The sequence below is a fragment of the Crocuta crocuta genome, unplaced genomic scaffold, assembly GCF_008692635.1.
Source record: "Crocuta crocuta isolate KB4526 unplaced genomic scaffold, BGI_CrCroc_1.0 scaffold177, whole genome shotgun sequence".
Lineage (NCBI taxonomy): Eukaryota > Metazoa > Chordata > Mammalia > Carnivora > Hyaenidae > Crocuta > Crocuta crocuta.
Genome location: NW_027531880.1, coordinates 2,567,241 through 2,593,217, shown reverse-complemented (window position 1 = coordinate 2,593,217; position 25,977 = coordinate 2,567,241). Strand labels below are relative to the sequence as shown.

At 45.3% G+C, this 25,977-nt stretch overlaps 1 protein-coding gene across 2 annotated transcripts; it reads left to right on the top strand.

The window, feature by feature from the left end:
• Positions 1-1,083: 1,083 nt before the first annotated feature.
• On the top strand, positions 1,084-16,763 carry POMK (protein O-mannose kinase). 2 transcript variants are annotated; one of them, XM_077773093.1, is made up of 6 exons: positions 1,084-1,579; positions 2,461-2,612; positions 5,802-5,963; positions 6,697-6,793; positions 8,174-8,476; positions 15,284-16,763. In XM_077773093.1, exons 5-6 carry the CDS (start codon positions 8,195-8,197, stop codon positions 16,052-16,054), a joined length of 1,053 nt encoding a protein of 350 aa, XP_077629219.1. In that variant the 5' UTR covers positions 1,084-1,579; positions 2,461-2,612; positions 5,802-5,963; positions 6,697-6,793; positions 8,174-8,194; the 3' UTR covers positions 16,055-16,763. The 2 variants fall into 2 exon arrangements, with proteins under 2 accessions (XP_077629219.1, XP_077629218.1); XM_077773092.1 differs by lacking the exon at positions 5,802-5,963.
• The last annotated feature ends 9,214 nt before the right edge of the window (positions 16,764-25,977 follow it).

The following is a 25,977-nucleotide window of genomic DNA, read 5'->3' as shown; positions in this document are numbered from 1 at the left end:
TGATGTTGGCAGCCTTTGCGTGGAAATGAAGAAAGTGGTATTCCTCCAAAGGAAAAAAATATTGTGTAAGCTTCAGGCCCTATACAGCTGATTCTACTGCAGTGGCGAGGTAGGATCGATGAGTGTAAGGTTATGGGCAAGGGGGTTTGCAAATTAACAAGATGGCGAACTCAGATTGGAGTTGGTCTGGATGAGAGCGTCAGAGGGCAGGCACATGCAGAGATGAAGAGCAGGCGGGACTGAGAAAGCAGCAGAGAGGAGGCAGTGTGTGAGGGTGTGAAGAGGAGGAATCCTGAGTGATCAGGTAGTGCGTTTTTACCGAGCTCTTGGCTGTTTGCCAGCTACTGAGGATGCAGGGTGTGCAAAGCAGGCAGACGGCCCTCCCGGGAACTCACAGTTGAGGGAGAAGGGACACATGTGCTGGAGCCTGGGCATCTCAGAGGGGTGCCTTCAAGGATGGAGGGAAGCTCAGGGTCTGAATGTGGGGTGCAAGGAGGCGCCTGGAAAGGCAGACAGGCTGGATCTCAGGGGACCTTATAGGAGTTTGGACTTGATCATGAGGACAGAGGAGGACTGTTAGATGGTTTTAAGCAAGGGGTGATCGGATTTGTGCTTTGGAAAGCTCACCCTGTGTATACCAGCGAGAAACTTGCACACGTGCCGGAGCGTGTTCAAAACTCACTTTGCTAGTTGTGGTACAGCCAAAGAATTGAATATGGCAAACTCAAGCTTCGTGTGTCTGTGTGGATAAACCTCATAAACTTAATAATGAGCTCTTAAAAAAGCAAGTTGCAGAGGATATATACAGTGCAGTTCTACTTGTATAAAGCTTGTAAACATCCATATATTATGTTATTTATAGGTACACTGGTAGTGAAAAAAAAAGCATGGGTGGGAATTATATACGTCAGTGGTTCTTGGACTCAAGCATGCATCTAAATCACCTGGAAGACTTGTTAAGACACAGATTTCTGGGCTTCAGGGTTTCTTTTTTTTTTTTTTAATGTTTTTTTATTTATTTCTAAGAGAGAGAGAGAGAGACAGCGTGAGCAGGGGAGGGTCTGAGAGAGAGGGAGTCACAGACTGAAACAGGCTCCAGGCTCTGAGCTGGCAGTGAGCACAGAGCCCGACGCGGGGCCCGAACCCACGAACCGCGAGATCATGACCTAAGCGAAAGTCGGATGCTTAACCGACTAAGCCACCCAGGCGCCCCAAGGGCTTCAGGGTTTCTGATGCAGTCGATCTGGAGTGAAGACTCACATTTCTAGGTGATGCTGCCGCAGGTCCTGGGACCACAATTTGAGAACTCATGGATGGTGATTACTTCTTGGGAAAGACTGGGAAGGGGTCCAAAGGGACCTCAAGTGTATTTCTGTTAAAAAGCTCTTCAAAGAAAAAAATATATGGTGCTCTGTTACTTGACAGAGCTGGATAGGTGTTCATGATCTTATGTTTTAGTTTTTTAGTTGCTTGAAACATTTTAGGAAAGAACACAAAGATCCTGTTTGCTGTGTGGAAAATGGACTGGAAAAGAGAAAGAAGTGGGAGCCCATGCAGGAAACTGTTGGCAGAAGCCCAGGTAAGAGATACTAGAGGCTTCAACCAGGGTGGCCGTAGCAAGAAGGGATTTCAGAGAGGTTTGCGTGATAGAAGTGAGTAAATGGGGAGTGGTTGGTTTAGAGGTCGGGGACAGGGGGAATCAAGTCACCTGCTTTGTGACTGGAGCGAGTGGTGGATTATGTGCCTGCCACCATGAGGGAACCCTGGAGGAGGAGTATGCTGGTGACCAGAAAGAGACAGCTCAGTAATGGACATCCTGGCCTCGAGGAGCCAGCTGAGGGACGTGTAGGAGAAAGATCTGGGCCACAGTGGAGACTTGGCAACCAACGCCACCGCCACGTCTGTGAATGAGATTACGTGGAGGGAATGCGTAGGATGGAAAGATGCGACAGACCCAGGGGGTTAGCGTCACCTAGGGCAGGGCCCAGCCAGCTTCTGCTTGCCCCTTGTATTTGTATGACCTGCGAGCTGAGAATGCTTTTTACCTTTTAAAGTGCTGGGGGAAAGGTTAAAAGAGGAATAATCTTTTGTGACACAACTATATGAAAACTGTATGAAATTCAGACTTCAGTGTCCGTAAATGAAGTTTTATTCAAACACAGCTACACTCAGTTTTTATGTAATGTTGGGGGCTGCTTTCACGTCCTGGCCACAGAGGTGAATGACAGTGACAGAGAGCCTGTGGCCTCTCATCACTTTACACTGCTGCCTGGTGGGTCACAAGTCATGTGATGCCGTTGTTACTAGATTTCAACCTTTGGCCGCTAAACCTAAATATTTACTGTGTGGCTTTTACAGAAAAAAGTGCTGGTTCTCGGCCTAAGGTCTAAGTTGAAACATACTTGGTCATTTTGAATGTTGTAAAAGAGAGACGGCAGCTGTTTTATCCATTTCTTTAAGAGCATCTTCTAAGAATTAGGTACCGGCAGAAGAAGCTCAAGAGACTGTGAGGCCTGCATGGTCAAAGTCATCATTGTTCCAGTCAGAATCCATGAAGACATGAAGGAATGGGCCAGACAGAATGATGCAGGCCTGGAGTCTTTATGAGACAGGTGAGCGAGCATCTGTCAGAACACTGATCCCATCAGTAGCTGGAAAGACCGAGGGCAGGCTGAGCAGATTTGAGTGAGGCTGGAGCAGTTCAGTAGAGTCAAAAATAGGGGTTGACTGGACACCTCTCAGTGACAGCAGGGACATGCAGAGCAGCATTTTTAAAAATTATGATTAGTTAGAAAGAACTACACTGCATGGTAGAAGAGTCCATTACTTCTAAACTTTCTTGCTTAGAGGAAGCAGTGTTGCTGTGTTGACCCTTGACATGCAGTCTCAATGGGCTGGGTCACTGGAAGAATGGAGTTGTCATTTCCTGAGATTCTGACCACCGGAAATAGATTTGTGGGGAAAGAGCAGATGTTGAGTTTGGGAAGTATTTTTGTTATCCTTTTTTTTTTTTTTTAATAAATTCTTTTTTTTTTAATGTTTTTTTTTTTTGAGAGAGAGAGTGCAAGCAGGGGAGGGGCATAGAGAAAGGGAGACAAAGGATCTGAAGCTGATGTGGGGCTCAATATCATGAACCATGAGATGACCTGAGCTGCAGTCGGACGCTTACCTGACTGAGCCTCCCAGGCACCCCGTTTTTGTTATCTTTTTAAGTTGAGATGTAATTTATATACCGTAAAGTTTTTATTATTTACTTTATTTTAAAGTATTTTTGAAAGAGAGATAGAGCATGAGTGGGGGAGGGGCATAGAGAGAGGGAGACACAGAATCTGAAGCAGGCTCCAGGCTCTGAGCCATCAGCACAGAGCCTGATGCAGGGCTCTGTTCTGTGGACTGTGGGATCATGACCTGAGTGAAGTCCAACGCTCACTCAGTCAACTGAGCCACCCAGGCGCCCCTAAAGTTTGCTTTTTTAGTGTACAGTTCAGTGATTTTTAGTACATTCACAAGGTTGTGTAACCATCACCACTAATTCCACAACACTTTAATCCACAAAAGTAATCTGGCACCTGTTAGCAGCCATTCCCCTTCCCCTTTCACTCAGCCCCTTGAGTCACTAATCCACTTTCTGTCTCTTTGGATGTGCCTATTCTAGACGACGTTTCATATAAATAGAATCCTATGATCTGTGACGTTTTGTGTCTGCATATTTCCTTTAGGATAAAGTTTTCCGGTGTTATTCATGTTGTAGTGTGTATTAGAGCTTGATTTATTTTTGTGGGTGAATCCTATTCCATGTTTGGATATATCAGATTTTATTTGTCCATTTATCAGTTGAGGGACTTTGGGTTATTTCTGCTGTTTGGCTATTATGAATAATGCTGCTGTGAACATTCATGTACAAGTGTTGGTATGATCGTATGTTTTCAGTTCTCTTGGGCGGTGGATTTGCACAGGGAACTCTATGTTTAACCTTGCGAGGAACTTTCAGACTATTTTCCGCAGTGGCTGCATCATTTTGTCTTGCCACCACACTGCATCAGGGCTCCTGTTTTCCCACATCCTCCTCTGCACTCGTTCTTGTCTGACTCTTTGATGACAGCCATCCTAGCGGGTATGAGCTGGGGTCTCATTGTGGTTTTGACTTGCATTTTCCTGAGGACTAATACGGTTCAGCATCCTTTCATGAGCCTATTGGCCATCTGATATCTCCTTTGGATAAATGTCTGTTGAAGTCATTTGCCCATTTGTAAATTGAGTCATTTATCTTTTAAATTTTTTTTTTTTAATGTTTTATTTATTTTTATTTTTAGGAGAGAGAGAGAGAGAGACAGCGTGAGCAGGGGAGGGTCAGAGGGAGAGGGAGTCACAGACTGAAATAGGCTCCAGGCTCTGAGCTGGCAGTCAGCACAGAGCCCGACGCGGGGCCCGAACCCACGAACCGCGAGATCATGACCCAAGCGAAAGTCGGACGCTTAACCGACTAAGCCACCCAGGCGCCCCGAGTCATTTATCTTTTTATTGTTGTGAAGAAATATTGTTTTTGAATTGTCTGTCTGCGTCTAAGTAGAGACGTCAAGGAGCCAAGGATGGCGTTCTGAGGAGGCTAGGACTGGGGCTTTACGACTGGGAACTGTCAGCAGGTGGGGACAGAGAGCCGAGTCTGGATGAAGTCACAGAGCTTGAGTGAGAGCAGCAGTTTAGAGTCAGAGGCAAGAGGAGCCTCCCTGGGAACCAAATAATGAAGGCATTTCAAGGAGGAGGGAGTGATCAGCCAGGCCCCATGCCACTGGACCATCAAGCCCGGGACTGAACTGACTGCTGTGTTCAGCAATATGTTCAGCGATATGCAGCTCACAGAGATTCAGGCAGTGTGGGTGGAGTGCTGGGGGGCGGGGGGACTGAGAAAAGCAATGGGGATAGTAAGCATAGATAGTTTTTCAAGGAGTTGGCCAAAAAGGGACGAGAAACAGGGCAGTAACCTAAGGGGAGAAGGTAGGTGCACTGGTAGTGCTTTGGGAGCAGAACAGAGGCAGCGTCCCAAGCAGATGGGGAGGGAGGGCTCGATGTTCGGGCAGGCACAGGGTCAGTTTGTTGTCTCGTTTTGCAGCAGAGCAGGTAGCGGGGGAGGGGGCAGGAGCCTGCAGTGAGGTTGGGGGCTTGTGGCTCCCTGATTGCTTCTGGTTTTTTTTTTTTTTTTTCAGGAAAATAGGGAACAAGGTGATCAGCTGAGAGTGAGTTGGGGAGGAGGTGATGCAGGTTTGAAGAGAAGGGGCCCTAGGCCACTGGAACGAACCTGTCAGGTGTGTTGACCCATTGCAGTGGGTGAGACTGCGGAGCCGTGGAACATGGCATCTCAAGCACGGGAAAAGAGAGTTGTTTTTACAGAATTTGGGAGTGAGTGGAGTTTAGGCAGAATTCAAAGGAAGTGATGTTCTGATGGGCTCAAAGTTAAGCAGGGCTACCTGTAAAGATGTCAAAATCTGGGGCACCTGGGTGGCTCAGTCGGTTAAGCGTCCTACTTCAACTCAGGTCATGATCTCACGGTTCATGGGTTCGAGCCCTGCGTCGGGCTCTGTGCTGACAACTAGCTCAGAGCCTGGAGCCTGTTTTAGATTCTGTGTCTCCCTCTCTCTCTGACCCTCCCCTGCTCACGCTGTCTCTCTCTCTCTCGGAAATAAATTAAAAATATTAAAGAAAAAAAAAAGATGTCAGGATCTGATCTGGACTGCAAAGTGGACCCCAGGGCCTGGTTCCTGGGAGACCACAAGATTCACATACATGTCCAATGCCTTCTCCAGAAACGGCTCACGTGCAGTGCTGCGCCCCGTTGAAGCGGAGGCGGCTTCTCTGTGTCAGGGACACTTAGCTCCTCCCGGCAAGAGCGGGATGCTCCCCTGTTCTGGTAGGACTTCGAGTGGCAAAATGTTTGATGGCGTGTGACTTCAGAGAGCAGTTTCTCCGTGAGTAAGAAAGCAGCCCTCATTCCAAGAAAGGAGTTGTTGATACTTCTTAACAGTGGTGTGTCCTTAGGACAAGTGCTGCTCTCTGTGCATTTTGCAGCTGGCTCCATCCCCGTCTGCTGTCCCCGCACCATGAGTGGCAGGCGGGTTTTACTTTCTCTAGGAGAAGGTGCGAAAGCTCTGTCCCCTCTCAGGCTTCTGGTCTCAGGGCGAATCTCCAGAGAGGGCTTCTGGGCTGGCTTCATCCGGGGAATTTCCTTGGTTATCCTCTGTCCTTGAAAGCTTATCACAATATATGAGAAGCTTTTTCATTTACTTGTTTATTATCTGTCTTCTCCTCTGGTTTCCGCCTAAGGTCCAAGAGGAGAAGAACCACATCTGTTTTATTTACTCCCAGATTCCCAGTGCCTAGAGTTGAGCTTAGGAAACGGCTTACTGCGTGTCGAGTGAATGAGAGGGCGGGAGCTTAGTGATGGAGGTGGAAGGAGCGGATTGGCACCAGAGAGGCCGGGCACATGCAGGGCTCTGAGCTCTCGGCGGCTGGCACGGCTGCATGATGGCAGCCGGGCTGTCGGAGGACTTCCTGCAGCTGCCACTCCATTCAGGGGCCTGAGGGACACCCGGACCCTGGGAGGGCCCCTGGAGAAGGTGGGCGATTTGAACTATTGCCACTTGCCTATGTGCAGAGTTGCAGTTTTATTCAGCAAACCTCCTTTTTGGTACTTTGTGACAGAGTATTGTCAAACCAGTGTCTGGCGCCAAGGGGAACACTGAGTGACCAGGAGTCTGGGTGGTGGCCTGAGCTGGGAGAAGGAAGACGCTCGTGGAAGGTAACTCTTCATGTCACAGTCATTTCAGACACAGGAAGCCCAGGGTCAGATCTGTCACTAGCGTCCCCCATGCATCCCAGTACTGATTTTTTTAAGCTTATTTATTTTTGAGAGAGAGAGAGAGGCAGAACGTGAGCAGGGGAGGAGCAGAGAGGGAGGAAGACACAGAATCCGAAGCAGGCTTCAGGCTCTGAAGCCCGGTATGGGGCCCGAACTCACAAACTCTGAGATCATGACCTGAGCTGAAGTTGGATGCTCAACTGACTGAGCCACTGAGCCCTTTCCCAGTACTGATATTAAGCCATCTGCTATGTCAGTGCTTTCACTCTGGTTCTTAAATAGCTTCGGCCTCAAGCATTCTGAGTGTCCAGGGTCCTTCCATCCCTCTCCCCTCCCAACGCCTCTGCCATGCAGCAGCTAGGCAGTAATGCTCCACTGCGGGCCTCCCACCGCCGCTGGTGCTAGAGCTGGGTGGGTGAGGGTCGCGCCTCCCTGGTGGCTCCTGGTACGAGGATCGCCACTGTTATTCCAGCTTGTGCGCTTATCAGCTCTTACCCCACAGCACTGCCACAGCCTTTTACCTGGGCTCCCAGACTCTGCTTCTTCCACGCCAACCACATCTTTCACACCTGCTCAAGAGTAGCCCTGCTGCTTAAAGATTCTAGGGAACGGGGCCTGGGTGGCTCACTCGTTTCCTAAGCTCAAGGTGGCATCTGACTCTTGGTTTCTGCTCAGGTCATGATCTCACAGTTTGAGTTTCAGCCCCGCGTCTGGCTCTGCACTGACAGCCTGGAGCCTGCTTGGGATTCTCTCTCTGTCCCTCCCTCACTCTGTCTCTTCACTTTCTCTCAAAAATAAATAAATAAACCTTAATATAAAAAAAAAAATCCTTAAAAAAAAAAAAAGGTAAAGGAGCTTTCTAGCACCTTCTAGGGAATATCCCAGCTCCTTAGCTGGGTTCTGGAGACCCTCAGCATCTAGCCCCCACCCCCTACCCCATCTCATATCTGGCTCCTCTCCTTTGTCCATGGCCCCACTAGACTAACAAATGCGGTTTTCTTTCATTTTACTAATTATTTATTGAATATCTATTTAGTGCAAACTGCTATGGGAGAGAAAAAGACACAGGCACCTTCCTTTTAGTTGAATCTAGAGTGGATGAACCCAGACAATAGTATGTAATAAGAAGGCAATGATTATGGAAATAGCCGACTTTGAGCATTCTGTCCCTTCTTTAATCCTCACGAGGACAGTACAGCATGCAGGATCCTTGGGCATAAGAGGCCCGAGGGGCTGTGTGGTCCTTAACCCCTTGTCGCCCAAACGCCTTAATAGACGTAAAAATTGACTTATTATTTCCTGTTTCATATTCTGTTTCAGAAAGTTGCAGGGGATAGCAGCATGGAAAAGAAAGCCCAGGACAGCAGAAAAGGTGCCCCCCATAGAGCAGTGCCCCCGGCTGTGGGGCTGCTGCTCTCCATGGCGCTCATGAACGCGCTCCTCTACTTCTGCCTTGACTGGTTTTTCATCTCTCGTCCACGCCCTGCTCTGGACTCTGCCCACTGTCCCCAGGGACACTTCAGGATGGGACAGATGAAAAACTGCTCACCGTGGCTGTCCTGCGAGGAGCTGAGGACCGAAGTGAGGCAGCTGAAGCGTGTTGGGGAAGGAGCTGTGAAGAGAGTGAGTTCTGGGTTATACCTGTGTGTTATTGGGGTGGCCTTTCAGGATAGCAGCTTGGCACTATGTGTTAAGAGCCATCAAAATACCCTTGGCCCAGTGATGTCACATCTGGGACTTTATCCGAATAATCCAATGAAAGGAAAAAAGCTAAATGCATAAAGGAATACTTTGCTTTGTTATTTATAGTAATAGAAAACCAGAAATAATAACTGTAAGGGAATAGTTAATTATGGCCCAGCCATTTAATAGAATGTTTTGCAGCCATGAAGTGTAGTTAGGAATCCTGTGTGAAAAAAATATGATAATACGTTAAAAAAACGCAACATGCAAAATTGCACAATACATGATTTTCAACTGCAAAATTAATGTATTTATGTAGAAAATATAGAAATGATAGAAATTGTGCTATGGTGAAGGATTACAGGCAATTTTTTTCATTCTTTTCAAACTCTAGCATATTGACTTTTTAAAAGTTTTTTCATTTTATCAGTTTTTAAGTTTATTTATTTATTTTGAGAGAGATCAAGACAGCAGGGCAGGGGCAGAGAGAGAGGGAGAGAAAGATTCCCAAGTAGGCTCAGTGCTGTCAGAATGGAGCCCCACACAGGGCTTGAACTCAAGAACCATGAGATTATGACCTGAGCTGAAATCAAGAGTTGAACATTTAACCAACTGAGCTACGAAGGTGCCCCTCAAATTTTTTTATTAAAAACAAATTTCTTTTTTTTTTTCTTTAATGTTTATTTATTTTTGGGAGAGAGAGACTGAGTGTAAGCAGGGGAGGGGCCGAGAGAGAGTGAAACGCAGAATCTGAAGTAGGCTCCAGGCTCTGAGCTGTCAGCACCGAGCCTAATGCGGGGCCCAAACCCACAAACGACGAGATCATGACCTGAGCTGAAATTGGACACAACCAACTGAGCCACCCAGGCTTTGTTTGGGGAAACAAGGGCACCATGAATGTGGAAAGGAGACGTTCTGAAGGAAGAAGTCAGGGAGAAGGGAAAGGAATTTATGTAAAGTAAAACCATAAACAAAGTAACTGATTCAGATTTATTCATTCATTGAAGATACTAGAGGTATTGCAATGAATTAAAGACTTTTTTTTTTTTTTTTTTTAAAGACTCTTGAAGCTTGTTTCTAGTTGGCCTAGTTGGCAGTTCAGGCGATGAATAAGAAACAGGTGTAATAAAATGTATTAGTGACATTGTGCTATGAAGACAGAACAGGGCAAGGGAAGAAAGAGGGCCACGGGCTCGTTGCTGTAGGTTTTCAGGAATTATCTGAGAGTGAGTGGTATGGATATTTGGGGGAAACACGTCCCAGTAAGAAAGATGGGGACCAGCAGAGGCCTCAGCATGGAACATGCCTGATTGTTTGGGAACCAGGAATGAGCCAGTGTGAGCAGAGTGCAGGACGGGACGGGAGACGGCACACGAGGTGGGAGAAGGGCCAGCCGGTGTCTGGGGCACGCGGGGCTTCGTGGGACTAGGAGGACTATCGGAGTAGTTAGAATAGAGGGACAAGGTGGTGTGTGTGTGTGTGCGCTCGCGTGTGTGCATGCACGTGCAGAGGACCCGAAGGTGTGGGCGAGGGTGGAAGATTGGCTAGGCCCTGCAGGGGAGAGATGTCACTGCTTGACAGGGGTGTTAGCAGGGAATGCAGTGAGAAGTCCGTGGATTCTGGTCACGTGGAAAGGTAGGGCCGGTGGGGTTTCCCAGTGGATCAGTTGTGGAGTGGAAGAGAGGGAGACCTTGTGTGCTCTCTCCCTTCTCGTCCTGCGCCCTGCTCACCCTGGCCCATTCCTGGCCTCCAACCAACCAGGCATGCTCCATCTTGGGGCCTCTGCTGGTACCCACCTTTCTTAACTGGGACATGTTTTCTCCAAATATCCGTATGGCTCACGCTCAGACCCTTCTGAACACCCAGAGTAACGAGTGCGTGGCCCTCTTCCCTTGCCCTGCTCTGCCTTCATAGCACATGTCTCAAGGATCTTAGCCCAGGCAGCGGGAAGAATAGGGTTCCCATTCCCTGCGCGGGGAGGACAGGAAGAACAGTTTCTGGTGCATGAGGCAAACATGCTAAGGTCCTCTCGGTGCCCACATGGAGACCCAGACAGCTGGATGAAGTGGTCTAGCATTTGGGTCGGGGGCAGGGGGTGGGGATATAAATTGGGGCAGTGCTGAAAGCATTAGGATGTGGAGAAACCACCAGGGAAGGATGTGTGTAGAGAAGAGGACTTACAGCCAGTTGATTTCTGTCTCCTTCAAAGAGGTGACCTTGAGGGGCTGGCTGCCCGCTTGTTTCCGTGTTCTGCTCAGACCATTTTTTATTTCTTTTCCAGAATTGCTCTTTGCCTTGAAGGATATATTTCTGGGTAGGTAGCTTTGATGGTGGCAAATCATTGTTTGAGGACAGATTGGAGTTCAGGGCTCCTCTACAAATCATGCCTATCCAAGTATGGGTTTAATAATAAGGCCAATAACTGAGTAATGCAGTTTTGTTTATTAAAGGGAAGTATGACTGGGGCACCTGGGGTGGTTCAGTTGGTTAAGTGTCCGACTCTTGATTCCCACTCAGGTCATGATCTTAGTTTGAGCCTCGTGTAGGGCTCTATGCTGAGAGCACAGAGCCTGCTTGGGATTCTCTCTCTCCCTTTGTCTCTGCCCCCCCCCCCTGCTTGTGTTCTCTCTCTCTCTCTCACAGTAAGTAAACATTTAAAAAAATGAAGTATGGGGGCGCCTGGGTGGCTCAGTCGGTTGAACCTCCGACTTCGGCGCTCAGGTCATGATCTCACGGTTCGTGGGTTCGAGCCCCGCATCGGGTTCTGTGCTGACAGCTAGCTCAGAGCCTGGAACCTGCTTCAGATTCTGTGTCTCCCTCTCTCTCTGACCCGCCCCTGCTCACGCGTCTCTATCTCTCAAAAATAAATGAAACATTAAAAAACATTAAAAAAGAAACCTCAATCTCAGATAAAGAAATAAATTAATTAAATTAAATAATGAAGTATGACTGAAAGGCAGTTACATTGTTTTTTGTGTCTTTGGCTGAAATTTGCCTTAAAGGCAAAAGTATTTTGTGTGCTGGTTGTTAGCTCCATCAGTGAGGAATCTTGTTTGTCTGTCTTGTGCCCTCGAACACCGGGGCTTTGTGAGTCTTGGCACAGGGCAGCCTCTCACTTCTACCACAGTGGCACTTATTTGTTTGTTTTTAATTTTAATTTTTTAAATTATAGTTTATTGTCACGTTGATTTCCATATAACACCCAGTGCTCATCACAAGTGCCCTCCCCCAGGCCCATCACCCACTTTCCCCTCTCCCCCACCCCCATCAGTCCTCAGTTTGTTCTCAGTATTTAAGAGTCTGTCATGGTTTGCCTCTCTCCCTCTTAACTATTTTTCCCCTCCCCCTCCCCCATGGTCCTGTTAAGTTTCTCCTGTTCCACATATGAGTGAAAACGTATGGTATCTGTCCTTCTCTGCCTGACTTATCTCGCTCAGCATAACACCCTCAAGGTCCATCCACGTTGCTACACGTGGCCAGATTACATTGTTTCTCATTGCCATGTAGGATTCCATGGTATAGAAAAACCACATCTTCTTGATCCGTTCGTCTGTTGATGGACACTTAGGCTCTTTCCATGATTTGGCTATTGTGGAGAGTGCTGCTATGAACACTGGGGTACACGACAGGGGCACTTATTTGAACGACCCCCTGCCCGGAATGTGTGTCCCATCGCTGGTACCAGCGCGGGCACTGCTCACTAACGCCTCAACCTGGGAGGCATAATCTTCTCAGTAGGAATTTCCATATCCAGAGTTCTTGCATCCCTCTCGCCGCCCCCCCCCCCCGCCCCCAGGCACCCTTGCTTCAGTAACTCTTCAGTCTCATTGGGACCTCCAGGGTGTTGATGCTGGGATGGTTTCACTTTCTGTCTTCACTCCCCCATTTCACCCAGCAGCAGAGCCTCTGTGACTGTTCCCCAAGTGTCACTCTTGTGCAGACTCACACACTGTTCGCTCCTCCGCCTCTCTTCCCATCTTGCCTGGAGGGAGAGCCCCAAACCCAGTGACCCCAGCTGTGCCACCTGCGTCTGAGCAGTTGCCCGGGACAAAGTTGCACAGCTCTGAGGTTTAAGGCCTGACCACAGACCTCCGCCGTGCACTCAGCACAGCCCAGCAGCCCTACCCTGTTCCTGGGCAACTTTTCCTTCCCCTGCCTCAGCTGACGGTCTCGGGTTGCATAAGTTGTTATGTAAACAGAATCCTCCCAAAGGGAGTTTATCCATCCTCCAGCCGCCAGACCTGTAAGCCCTCCAGCTCAGGTGTTGTGACTTGTGACTCCTCACAGCGCCCTCCCTGGAGGCCTCCGCTGTCTCCTGCTCCCTCAGCCCTCCCCTCGCTGAGGGTCCTGGCTGGCCCGCAGACACACACGCATGCTTTCACGGGGAAATCCCTTTCCCAGCATCCCTGTTCCTCGGAAGTGCCGCACATGCCCTGCTTCCTCTATAGTGAAAGTGCCAGAGCCCTGGCCCCACTTCTCTTGTGCTCTGCCGGGATGGCTTCCAAACACCCCCTCTCCAGAGGAACTGCCCTCATCCCGACACCTGAAAACCCCACGTTGGACATTTCTCGGTCTTCCTCTCGCTTTACTTTTTCTGCAGCCTTTGATCCAGTTGACTCCTCGTCTGTCCTTGCAACCCTGGCTCTCCATGCTACCCCTCCTCATGGCTCTCCTACTCTCTCACTGGCCATTCCTAAGACTCCCCTTTGCTGGCTTCTCTTCCCTCTCTTGCCCCCGGTTTTCAACCAGAAGCGATTTTGTTCCTCAGGGGGTCATTAGGTAATGGGCAGAGACAGGTTTGTGCTTGTCACATCCTTGGGAGGTGGGGGGGTGGGGGGAATGGTGCTCCTGGCAGCCAATGGGTAGAGGCCAGGGATACCGCTATCTTCCTACAACACACGGGACAGCCTCACCCTAACAAATACTTACCTGGCCCAAATGTCAGCAGCACTAAGGTTAACAAACATTATTCCTCTTAGTTCCTTCCTGGATCCTCTTTCGTCTTCTGTAGATGAACTCTCAAGTGATCGAATCTAGTGCCATTGCTTTAAAGACACTTGCATGCTCACGATCCCCAGTTTATATCCAGCCTGTAGCTCTCCCTGAGCCACATTTGTATATCCAACTACTTACTTATTTGACATCTATGCTTGGAGGTCTCTTGACCATCTCAGTGTCCTGAGGATGGAACTCTTGATAGTTTCCCTCGGAGACCTGCTCTCCCAGCCTCCCCTATCTCAGTCACCACTACCACTTCCTTCCCACCTCCTTGCTGGAGCCCAGACCAAGGTGACTTCTTGGATCCTCTCCACCCCTCCCCCCTCGACTAACCCAAGAGCAAGTTCCATTAGGCAGATTTTCTTTTCAAAACAGGCCCCAACCTTGTTTGATTATCTCCCTGGCCCCTGACCCATTCTAGCTGTCACCATTAGTTGTTGCCTTGGCCTGGCCTGCTTTTGCCTGTCATGATGCACCATGCATCCTTGTCTTCCTTTTTTTGAGAGAGAGAGAGAGAGAATAATGCAACTGAGCCAGGGGCAGAGATAAAAAGAGAGAAGCAGGGCTCACCCGAAGTGGGGCTTGTGTTTTACCTGAAGCGGGGCTGTTGTTCACCCAAAGTGGGGCTCAGGCTTACCGAGAGTGGGGCTCGAGCTCAGGTGATGTGGGACTCGAACTCCTGAACTGTGAGAACATGGCCTGAGCTGAAATCAGATGCCTAATGACTGAACCACCCAGGTGGCAGGCTTGTTGTCTTCTAAACACAGCTCAGATCATGCCACTCTTGCATGGCTTCCCACTACCCTTAGGGGAAAAGCCACACCTCTTACCACAATCTGCCATCTTTTTCCTCATCTGGACCTAGCTCACCTCCTAACTCATTCCAAATGGGTCCCTACCTTGCCTTGCAGTCACCTTGCCCTTTCTCTGGTCTCTTGATAGAACATGGCCTTTCTCCCCTTAGGGCCTCTGCGGTGCCTTTTTTTGATGGACAGATAAGTTCCAGTTTATGCTTTTATTAGTAGTTCTAGATTTTTATTCCTAGAGCTTTTTTCTATTTTAGATTACTGCCTTAGATAGATTATAATGTTAAAGGCATTTGATAAATTATGCTCCAGATTGGTTTCGAAAACCATAACCTTTGTTTTAGGGAGTAAGTAGAAGCAGAGAAACAGCCCACAGGCAGCAGAAGCAGCCCGGGGCAGCCGCCTCCCCCCTGCTGAGCCTGTTTCCTCTGGTGCAGGCTCCTGCCTTCCTTTTGGGGATTTAAGCAGATCAGAGGCGCTTAATGACTGTAAGAGCCGAGGTGGCCTGTGCACTTGCTCCGTGTTGGCCCTACCAGGAGGGGCAGCTCGAGTGTCTGCGGGCATTTCAGCTTCTGCTGTTACAGCTGAAGTAACACAAAACCACACCCCGTGTAAAATTGTTCTCCTTACCTAAAACCGTTTCTATCCGCGGTTTGCTGGGCTACCTTGAAAGATGAACAAGTAATATTGTGGTGCGTGATGGGCTAGCCTCTCCAGAGGGCTCTCAGCACCCTATGCAGTGTCCCTCCCGGGCCAGCCCTGGGCCTCCTGCACTGGGTGCCTGTGTTTGCTCATCAGTGAGTCTTTGTAACCAGACTGAGAGCCACTCCGGGACTGGGTTTGTCCGGCTAGCTCTGCCTCCTCTGCAGCGGCGGTGGCGTTTGCCTGCTCACTAACACAGGTGCCGGCTTCAGGTTTGATGCTCTCCATGACTTGGTTTCAGGTCTTTCTGTCTGAGTGGAAGGAACGCAAAGTCGCACTCTCGCGACTCACCCGTCTGGAGATGAGAGATGATTTCCTGCATGGGCTGCAGATGCTGAAAACCCTGCAGAGTAAACATGTTGTCACCCTGCTTGGCTACTGTGAGGAGGACAACACTATTCTTACCGAGTATCACCCCTTAGGTTCCTTGAGCAATCTGGAAGAAACGCTCAACCTTTCCAAGTACCACAGCGTGAACACGTGGCAGCACCGGCTGCAGCTGGCCATGGACTACGTGGCCATTATCCACTACCTGCACCACAGCCCCCTGGGCACCCTGGTCATGTGCGACTCCAGTGACCTGGCCAAGACCCTGTCCCAGTATCTACTGACGAGCAACTTCAGCATTGTGGTCAACGACCTGGACGCCTTGCCCCTGGTGAACCACAGCTCAAGGACGTTTGTGAAGTGCGGCCACAGGGAGCTCCACGGGGACTTTGTGGCCCCAGAGCAGCTGTGGCCCTATGGAGAAGACACACCTTTTGACGACGACCTCATGCCCTCATATGACGAGAAAATCGACATCTGGAAGATTCCAGATGTCTCTAGTTTCCTTTTGGGGCACGTTGAAGGGAGTGATATGGTCCGGTTTCACTTGTTTGATATTCATAAGGCATGTAAGAGCCAGACCCCTGCAGAAAGACCCACTGCTCGGGAAATTCTAGACACTTATGAGAAGGTTTTGAATCTGCTCAGAGAGACTGTGATGTCCCAGACAAGAGAAATGCTGTAAAAACCATTCAGTCAGTGAAGAATGGGTTTTCAGGAACAAATGGAATCATTGCAGCAATTTTTGCTCTAATGGTGAGTTTTTTGCTGTTCAGCATGTGGTTCTTCCTCTGCATCCACACCACGTGTGAGCTCTGCTCATCCCCTGGGGACCTGGTCAGATGCCTCACCTTCTCCCGCTGATCATACCTGCCGAACATGAGAGCAGCGGATCTAGCCATATCTGAAGGAGGTAACAAACGTGTCACCACATCGGGGTTCTACCCGCCCTAATTACCAAACCTGTAAGCTTGTAAGAAACATACAGAGAAAAGATCCCTAAATGGCAGGATATGAAAGGAACGTACAGTAGTTTTCCAAAGAATTTTTTTTCCTCATTTTTTCAGATAGTTGTCAACACTAGCAGGGTCATGGGAGTATTTGTGGCCTGTCGACATCACATGGTATTGATGAGGCCATCTTTACTGTCTTAAATGATTATTTAAATGTTTACTTTAATGAATGTGAAGCTCTTGTGCCATCCTCTTTCCAAAAATATAAAGGAGAACCATGATAGCTTGCTCTTTGAAATTTTGAATGGACAAAGAATATTTAGAACAGCAAGTATGAGGGAAATTATGTCTGTGTCATTGCCTTGGACAGTGTTTGTGAAATTCTTGTTTACCTTCCAGCTAGGTTTTCTGTCTCCAAAATAAATTATTGTGAACAGTTTACATCAACAGTGTCACTCATTACTGGAGTGTCAAATCCTTCCACTTGAGCCGCATGATGGAATCCTTTAGAAAGTTCTTTTTTGGTCACTATCATCCTCCTTTGCAGAGGATGATGGATTTGGTGTGTATTCATTATCACTAATAAGGTGGTTAAAGCTGACATTGAGGGACAAAGATGCCCCTAGCAGATGCTGCTTGCCCTTGAACTTGAGCAGGCGTCAGAATCACTAGAATCACAGGAAGCTGGATCTCACCCTAGAGTCTCTGACTCAGGAGGTCTGGGGCAGAGTCTGAGACTCTGCATTTCTAACTGGTTCCCAGGTGATGCTGGTGCTGCTGGTCTTGGGCCTACATTTTGAGAACCTCTGCCCTTAACTGTTGGGGAGGGCACCACAGCAGCAGGGTAGGGCAGTACCGTCAGTATTGTGTCCTGTTCTACCGCCTGTGGGGCTCAGTGGGTCCTGTGCCTGATCAGAGTATATGCAGACCTAGAAGATTTTAACTGTCCCTTTTGTTATGAAGACTGCCACAACCAACTAGGATGGCTGTGATCGAGAGGGTGGACAGTAACAAGTGTCGATGAGGATGTGGAGAATTAGAACACTCGTACATTGCTGGTAGAAATGTCATGTGGTGCAGCTGCCTGCAAAACAGTCGGGCAGTTCCTCAAAAACTTAACAATAGAGTTGCCCTGACCCAGCAATTCCACTCAAGACAATTACCCAAGACAAATGAAAACATGTCTACAAAAAATCTTGTACATGAACATTCATGGCAACGTTCATAATAGACAAAAGATGGAAATAACCCAAATGTTCATCAACTGGCGAATGGATAAAGATGATACCGGGGGCCTGGGTGGCTCAGTCAGGTAAGCATCTGACTTTTGATTTCAGCTCAGGTCATGCTCTCAGTTTGAGTTTGGGCCCCGCATTGGGCTCTGTACCGACAGCACAGAGCACACTTGGGATTCTTTCTCCCTCTCTCTCTGTCCCTCTCTGTCCCTCTCTCTCTCTCTCTTTCAAAAATAAATAAAGCAACAACAACAACAAAAAAGATTATGATACCATACAGTAGGATATTATTTGGCCATAAAAAGGAATGAAGTATTTACTGATATGTGTTCCAACATGGATGAACCTTGGAAACATTCTAATTGAAAGAAGCCAGTCACAAGAGACCACATGTTGCATGAAATGTCCAGAGCAGATACATGCGTACAAATAGAAAGTAGATTAGTGGTTGCCGGGGCGGATGGGGGGTCGGGATGAAGAATGGGGAATACTTGCTATTGGGTACAGAGTTTCTTTTGGGGGTGATGAAAATGTTTTGAAATTATATAGTAATGGTCACCTAACTGAATATACTAAGTAACATTGAATTGTACAAAATGAAAGAATTTTATGGTATGTGAATTCTATCTCAATAAAGCTGAGGAAAAAGAACCCCACCTCTCTGACAAGGCTGTGTCCCCTTTATGACTCTCTCCACTTGCTGTAGGTGGTTATCTACCCACAGTTCCACACTGTTGGTTTGGTATTACCCTGTTCATGATGCAATTCTTGTTTGGGGGTTTTCTTAGCTTTTGGACTTTGTGTTGGAGCAAAACTATCCATTTAAACAAATTTGTTTTGAAATATTGACAGTAGAGCTAAAATAAACAGCATAGTGTTGGGGAAGTGCTATGGCCAGAAGACCTGAGTTCTAATCCCACCTCTGTCTCTGACTCAATATGTGATCTCAGACTAACTGATTTCTAAAAAGAAAGGGGCATCTTGTTGGCTCAATTGGGAGGACATGTGACTCTTTGATCTCAAGGTTGTGAGTTCAAGCCCCACACTGGGAGCCATTTCCTCCACTGTGCCTCTTCTAAGTTCTCTCTGATGCCTTATAATGCCAGTGCCAGATGCCAAACAGGGCCTTGCTGTCAAGGTTCAGTCATTAGCTTGTGCTCAGACATAATTCAGTACCCAAAGAGCTGCAGAATCCTGGGGCGCTTGGGTGGCTCAGTCCATTGAGCATCCAACTTCGGTTCAGGTCATGATCTCATGGTTCGTGACTTCGAGCCCCGTGTTGGGCTCTGNCAGGAATCCCTTTTCTCCCATGAGTTTTGATCATTTAAAGGTAACTTAAATGTGAAATTTTGCTTCTCTACCCCCTTTGTAATATTTTGTGAGGACAAACAGAATGAAGGAAATAACTTAGATTCCTTGGAGCTCTACAATGTAGTTTGCAATGAAAACTCTAATAAGTCAGCAAGAGTACTGCATCCAAGTTTAATGTTTTTATTTATACCTTAGGCTCTGGCAGAGACAGAGTTGTCTACATAGAATTACCTCCTCTGGAAAGAAAATTTGGTTCCTTCATTCCTAATTCCATGTGATTGGCTGTAGTATTTCACATGGGTGAGGTACAGTACTCATTTTTACCTTTGAGAAGGCCCTGGTGCCTGTCAAAAACTGCACAGTTCAGCTGACTTTTTGATTCTAGCCATCCTAATGGGCATGATGTCGATCTCCTTGTGGATTTTCTTTTGGGTGGGTTGGTGGCTTAGTTTAACATATTTTTAGATGAGGCCTCTGAAACTTGGAATTTGAATGTCTTTAACCGTTAAAATTGTCTCACACATCCTCATTTCTTATTTGCCAGGTAGAAATGATAATAGATTTCTTCCAGGATAATTCACTTCCCTGCTTTTTGTAGCAAAGTATACATCAAATTTAGCATTTTAATGGTTTTTAAATATGTAGTTTTGTTGAATCAAGTATATTCACATTGTTGTTCAACCATCACCACCACCCGTCTTGAGAACTTTTTCATCTTCCTCGATTGAAACTCTTTGCACACTGATCACGGACTCCCCATTCATCACCCACCTCTCCACCCCCATGAATCCCTATACCAACATATTGCTATTATAAACGTGAGCATACAGATCATTGTTTTGAGTCCCTGCTTTTATTTATTCCAGATATATACCTGGAATTCTGGATCATATGATAATTCTATGCTTAGTTTTTCTTTTTTTTAGGAGCTGCCATACTGTTTTCCATAGAGCTATTCCTTCTTACATTCCCACCAGCAATATACACAAGGGTTACAATTTCTCCACGTATTTGTCAGCACTTGTTATTTTCTGGGTTTCCTTGTTGTTTTTATTTTTATTTTTTTAGTGTTTATTTTTGAGAGACAGAGCACGAGCAGGGGAGGGGCAGAAAGAGAGATACACAGAATCTGAGGCAGGCTTAAGGTTCTGTGCTTTCAGGTCAGAGCTCGGTGCAGGGCTTGAACTCAAGAATCACGAGACCATAACCTGAGCCAAAGTCAGACACTTAACAGACTGAGCCACCCAGGCACCCTGTTGTTGTATTTAATAACCATTAATGGATATGAAGAGGTATCTCATGGTTTTCATTTGCATTTCCCTAATGATTAGTGATGTTGAACATCTTTTCATGTACTTATTGACCATTTGTTTATCTTCTTTGGAGAAATGCCTATTCAAGAAATGCCTATTCAAGTTCCTAGACTGTTTTAAAATTGAATTGCCTGCGCTTTCAACAATAGCCAAATTATAGAAAGAGCCTAAATATCCATTAACTGATGAATGGATAAAGAAGACGTGGTTTATATATAAAATGGAATACTATTTGGCAATGAGAAAGAATGAAATCCTGCCATTTGCATCCATGTGGATGGAACTAGAGGGTATTATGATAAGTGAAATAAGTCCATCAGAGACAAAGAGATACCATATGTTCTCACTCATATGTGGAACTTGAGAATATTTTCTCCCATCTAATTGATGTCTCTTCACTGTTGATTATGTCCTTTGATTTTTTTTTTTTAATGTTTTATTTACTTCTAGGAGAGAGAGAGAGAGAGCGTGAGCAGGGGAGGGTCAGAGAGAGAGGGAGTCACAGACTGAAACAGGCTCCAGGCTCTGAGCTGGCAGTCAGCACAGAGCCCGACGCGGGGCTCGAACCCACGAACCACGAGATCATGACCCAAGCGAAAGTCGGACGCTTAACCGACTAAGCCACCCAGGCGCCCCGATTATGTCCTTTGATATACAAAAGTTTTAAATTTTGATGAAGTCCAGTTGATCTATTTGTTGTTTTTGCTCTTGGGTGTCACATCTAAGAAATCGTTGCTAAGTTTAATGTCATGAAGCTATTCCCCTGTCTTTTCTTCTAAGAATTTTATAGTTTTAGCTCTTACATTTAAGTCCTGGATCCATTTTGAGTTAACCTTTTTTATACAGTGTAAGTTCGGGTCCAACTTCTAGTTTTTTTGCATGTAACTATCCATTTTCCCAACATCATTTATTGAAAACCTTGTTATTTCCCATGTTGACAATTATTTGATCATATATGTGAGTTAATTTCTGGGGTGTCTATTCCATTTGCTCGATCTGTATCTCTGTCTTCATGCCAGTACTATAGCTTTGTAGTTTTGAAATACAGAAATGTGAGACCTCCAATTTTATTCTTCCCTCCAACCCCCAAGATTATTCTGGCTATTTGGAATCCCTATGATTCCATCTAAGTTTTAGATGGCCTTTTCCATTGCTGCAAAAAAAGCCATTGGGATTTTTTATAGATACTGCATTGAATCTGTAGATGGCCTTGGGTAGCATTGACATCTTAATAATATTGCCTTCCCACCCATGAATAGGGCTCATTGGGGCTTTGATTTGCATTTTCCTGATGACTAATGATGTTGAGCATTTTTTTCATGTACTTACTGTCTTTTTGTGTATCTTTCTTGGAGAAATATCTATTCAGACCCTTTGCCCCATTTTTTTTCCTTTTCCTATTTTAAAGTCAGGTTGTTTGGTGGTGGTGATGGTGGTAGCAGTTGTTGAGTTGTGGTTCTTTATATATTTTGTATACAAGTCCCTTACAGTATTTGCAAATATTGTCTCACATTTGATGGGTTGTCTTGTATTTCTTGAAAGTGTCTTTTGAAGCATAAAAGCTTTAAATTAAAAAAAATTTTTTTTTCGAATGGGAGTGTGGGGGAGAGGAGCAGAGGGAGAGAGAGAGAAAATCTTAAGCAGGCTCCATGCTTAGTGTGGAGCCTGATGCTGGGCTTGATCCCACAACCTGGGATGACGATCTGAGCCAAAATTAAGAGCTGGATGTTCAACTGCCTGAGCTACCCAGGCACCCCTCAAAGCTTTAAATTAAAAAAAATTTTTTTTAAATGTTTTATTTATTTCTGAGAGAAAGAGAGAGAGAGAGATACAGCATAAACAGGGGAGGGTCAGAGAGAGAGGGAGATACAGAATCTGAAACAGGCTCCAGGCTCTGAGCTAGTAGTCAACACAGAGCCCCATGCAGGGCTCAAACCCACGAACTGTGAGATCGTGACTTGAGCCGAAGTAGGACGCTTAACCGACTGAGCCACCCAGGTGCCCCACAAAGCTTTAAATTTTGATGAAGTCCAATTTATCTATATTTTTCTTTTGTTGCCCATGCTCTTGGTGACTAAGAATCCATTATCAAATCCAAATTCATAAAGACTTATCCCTGTGTTGTCTTCTAAAAGTTTTATAATTTTTGCTCTAATCCTTGGTCCATTTTTATATGGTGTAAAGTAAAGGTCCAACTTCATTCTTTTGCACTAAATACCAGGACTATTTAGTTGTCCCACTACCATTTTATTGAAATGTCTATGCTATAAATTCCTTTAACTCCTCCACTCCCAGCAGTCTGATCTTTGCTGCTATGACTGTCCAGAAACTGCTATCACCACGTCACTAATGACCTGGTAGCTAAACTGAGTAGTTAATTTTTAGTCCTTTCCTTCTTCTTCTTCTTTTTTTTTATTGTTTTATTTATTTCTGAGAGAGAGACAGCATGAGCAGGGGAGGGTCAGAGAGAGAGGGAGACACAGAATCCAAAACAGGTTCCAGGCTCTGAGCTAGCTGTCAGCACAGAGCCTGACATGGGACTCGAACCCACAAACTGTGAGATCATGAGCTGAGCCAAAGTTGGATGCTTAACTGACTGAGCTACCCAGGTGCCCCTAGTCCTTTCCTTCTTGACATACCTCTTGACTTTTGTGATACCATACCCTCCTGGATTTCTTCCTACCACTCTGACTCTTTTTCTTAGTATCTGCCCATCCCAAGTGTTCCTGAATGTTCTATTCTCAGCCCTACACACATTATTTGGGTGATCTCATCTTCTTACATGATTCACTTGCCATCTCTGTACTGATTTTTTCCAAATACTCAACTCTCCTGACCTTCATATCAATTTTATTTGCAAATCATATATCTGATAAGGTTAACCCAGTACATATAAAGAACCCCTATAGCTGAAAATAATACAGCCATCCAATTTAAAAACGAGACTTGAATAGATAGACATTTCTCCAAAGAAGAGCATCTCAAACTCAACATTTCCCAAATAACTTTCTTCCTCCAAATCCTCTTCAATGTTTCTTACATCTATGAATGGCATACCATCCATTTGATTTCCCAAGGTAGAAATCTAATTTATTTACAATCAAATGCAACCATTTTGTACATCTCAGTGAGTCTGATACATTTGTGTACTCATGGCACCACCCCTACAGATGAAATACAAAACATTTCTGTCCCCTGGAATTTCCTATGTCCCATCATGTTCAGTCTTTCCCCCACTGCCCCATGATAGAACTCTCTGCTTTCTTCCTTGAAAGATTAGAATTTCTTTTCCAAAGTTTCATGTAAATGGAACCATATAGTATAGTATATACTTTTTTTTTAAGATTTTATTTTTATTAAAAAAATTTTTTTTTAATTTTTTAATGTTTATTTATATTTGAGAAAGACAGAGCGGGAGTGGAGGAGGCACAGAGAGAGAGGGAGACACAGAATTCGAAGCAGGCTCCAGGCTCTGAACTGTCAGCACAGAGCCCGACGCGGGGCTTGAACTCACGCACCGTGAGATCATGACCTGAGTCGAAGTCAGACACTTAACCGACTGAGCCACCCATACGCCCCTAAAAAAATTTTTTTTTAACATTTATTATTTTTGAGAAACAGAACATGAGCACAGGACACGCAGAGAAAGAATGGGAGACACAGAATCTGAAGCAGGCTCCAGGCTTGGAGCTGTCAGCGCAGAGCCGGAAGCAGAGCTCAAACTGATGAACTGTGAGATGATGACCTGAGCTGAAATCAGCCGCTTAACTGACTGAGCCCCTCAGGCGCCCCAAGATTTTATATTAAAGTAATCTCTATACTCAACATGGGACTTGAACTCAACAACCCCGAGAGCAAGAGTTATATGTTCTACTGACTGAACCAGCCAGGCACTCCGATATATATTTTCTTATGTCTGTCTTTTTTCATTAAGTGTAATGTTCTTGAGATCCATTCATGTTGTATGTATTAGTAGCTTATCCCTTTTTATTGGTTAGTAGTAGTCCATTGTTTGTATATACCACAATCTATTCATCCATTCATCTGCTGATGGACATGGGATTATTTCCAGTTTAGGGTATCATGAATAAAACTGTTATAACATTCAAATACAAGTCTTTGTGTAGACTTTATGTATTTACACATTTGTCATGGGTAAATATCTAGGAGTGGTCACATGTAAGTATATGTTTAACTTTATAAGAAACTTTACAAGAAGCTGTTTTCTAAAGCAGTTGTACCATTTTACATTTCCATTAGCAATGGATTCCATTAAGCAATCCATTGCTCCACATATTTGCCAACCTTTTTATTATTACCAGCCCATTTAATTTTAGCTATTCTAGTGAGTTTGAGGTAGTATTTCATGGTAGTTTTAATTTTCATTTCCCTGAACACAAATAATGCTAAGCACATTTTCATATGTTTATTGGCTGTTCACATACCCTCTTTGATGGAGAGTTTAAATCTTTTGCCCATTTTTAATTTGTTTAGGTTTATTTATTATGAAAGAGAGAGAGAGAGAAGGAGAGAGAGAGAAAGAGCGAGCACAAGCCAGGGAGGGACAGAAAGAAGGAGAGACAGAATCCCAGGTAGGCTCCACACCATCAGCACAGAGTCTGATATTGGGCTCACCCATGACAATGAGATCATAACCTGAGCCAAGATCAAGAGTTGAACGTTTAACCAACTGAACCCACCCAGGCACCCCTGCCCATTTTTAAATAGTCTTTGCTTATTACTGAATTGTAATTGGAATTAAGAGCCTGTTATCAAATATATTTTCCAAATCTTTTCTTACAGTCAGTGGCTTTTCTTTTCTTTTTCTTAACAGTGTCTTTGTCTTTTTTTTGGTAATTTCTTTAATTAAAAAAAAATGGTTTATGTACTATTTAAGAAATCTTTCACCCAACACCTAACTGGTTTGTTTTTTAATAAACGCTATATGGGAGTGGGGTTGGAGGGATAGGAAAGAAAAATAAATTCTTGCCTAATCCAAGGTCATAAATATTTTCTCACATTTTTTTTCCCAGAAGCTTTATAGTTTCAGATTTTACATTTAGGTCTTTAATCTGTTGTGTGTGTGTGTGAGTGTGCTGTTGTTGTTTGTTTCGGTATATGGTATGAGGTAGTCGTCAAGGTTCATTTTTTCCCCATGTGAACCATTTAATTGTGGCATCATTTGTTGAAAAGAATATCCTTTCCCCTATTAAATTCCTTTGGTACCATGGTGAAAACCCATTTTTATGTTTATTTCTAGGCTCTCTATCCTATTCTTCGATCTATATTATCCTTATGCCAAAAGCACACTATCTTGATTGCTATAGTTTTATAACTTGAAATCAGATAATGTAATTCCTACAAATTTGTTTTCAAAATAATTTTGGCGATTCTAGGTCCTATGCATTTCCCTATAAATTTTGGAATCATTTGTCAAATTCTATACACATACAAAACAAAAACCAAAACACAACTCTGCTGGAATTTTTATTGTGATTGATCAGTTTGGGGAGAATTGGCATCTTAACAGTAATGATTCTTTTATTTATTTATTTTTAAAAGTTTCTAATTTATTTTGAGAGAGTTTTGTTTGTTTTGTTTTCTGCACACGTTCATTGCATGTAGCCATATGACGTGCTTTGGACAGTAAACTGTGAAGGCAAATCACAGGCATTTCTTCTGCAAAGGAGTTTAAGAGCATTTGCTACATTATCTTCCCACTGCTGCAGTAATGGTAGACACTCTTGTTGAGGTGAAGCATTGGACATAAGTGTGAGCAAGAAATTAACTTTTGTT

What these genes read in the sequence shown, in the direction of transcription:
- POMK (XM_077773092.1), top strand. Translation starts at nt 8,195, where the DNA reads ATGGAAAAGAAAGCCCAGGACAGCAGAAAAGGTGCCCCCCATAGAGCA. An exon ending in GGGAAGGAGCTGTGAAGAGA is followed by an intron (nt 8,477 to 15,283) that starts GTGAGTTCTGGG and finishes ACTTGGTTTCAG; the next exon opens with GTCTTTCTGTCTGAGTGGAA.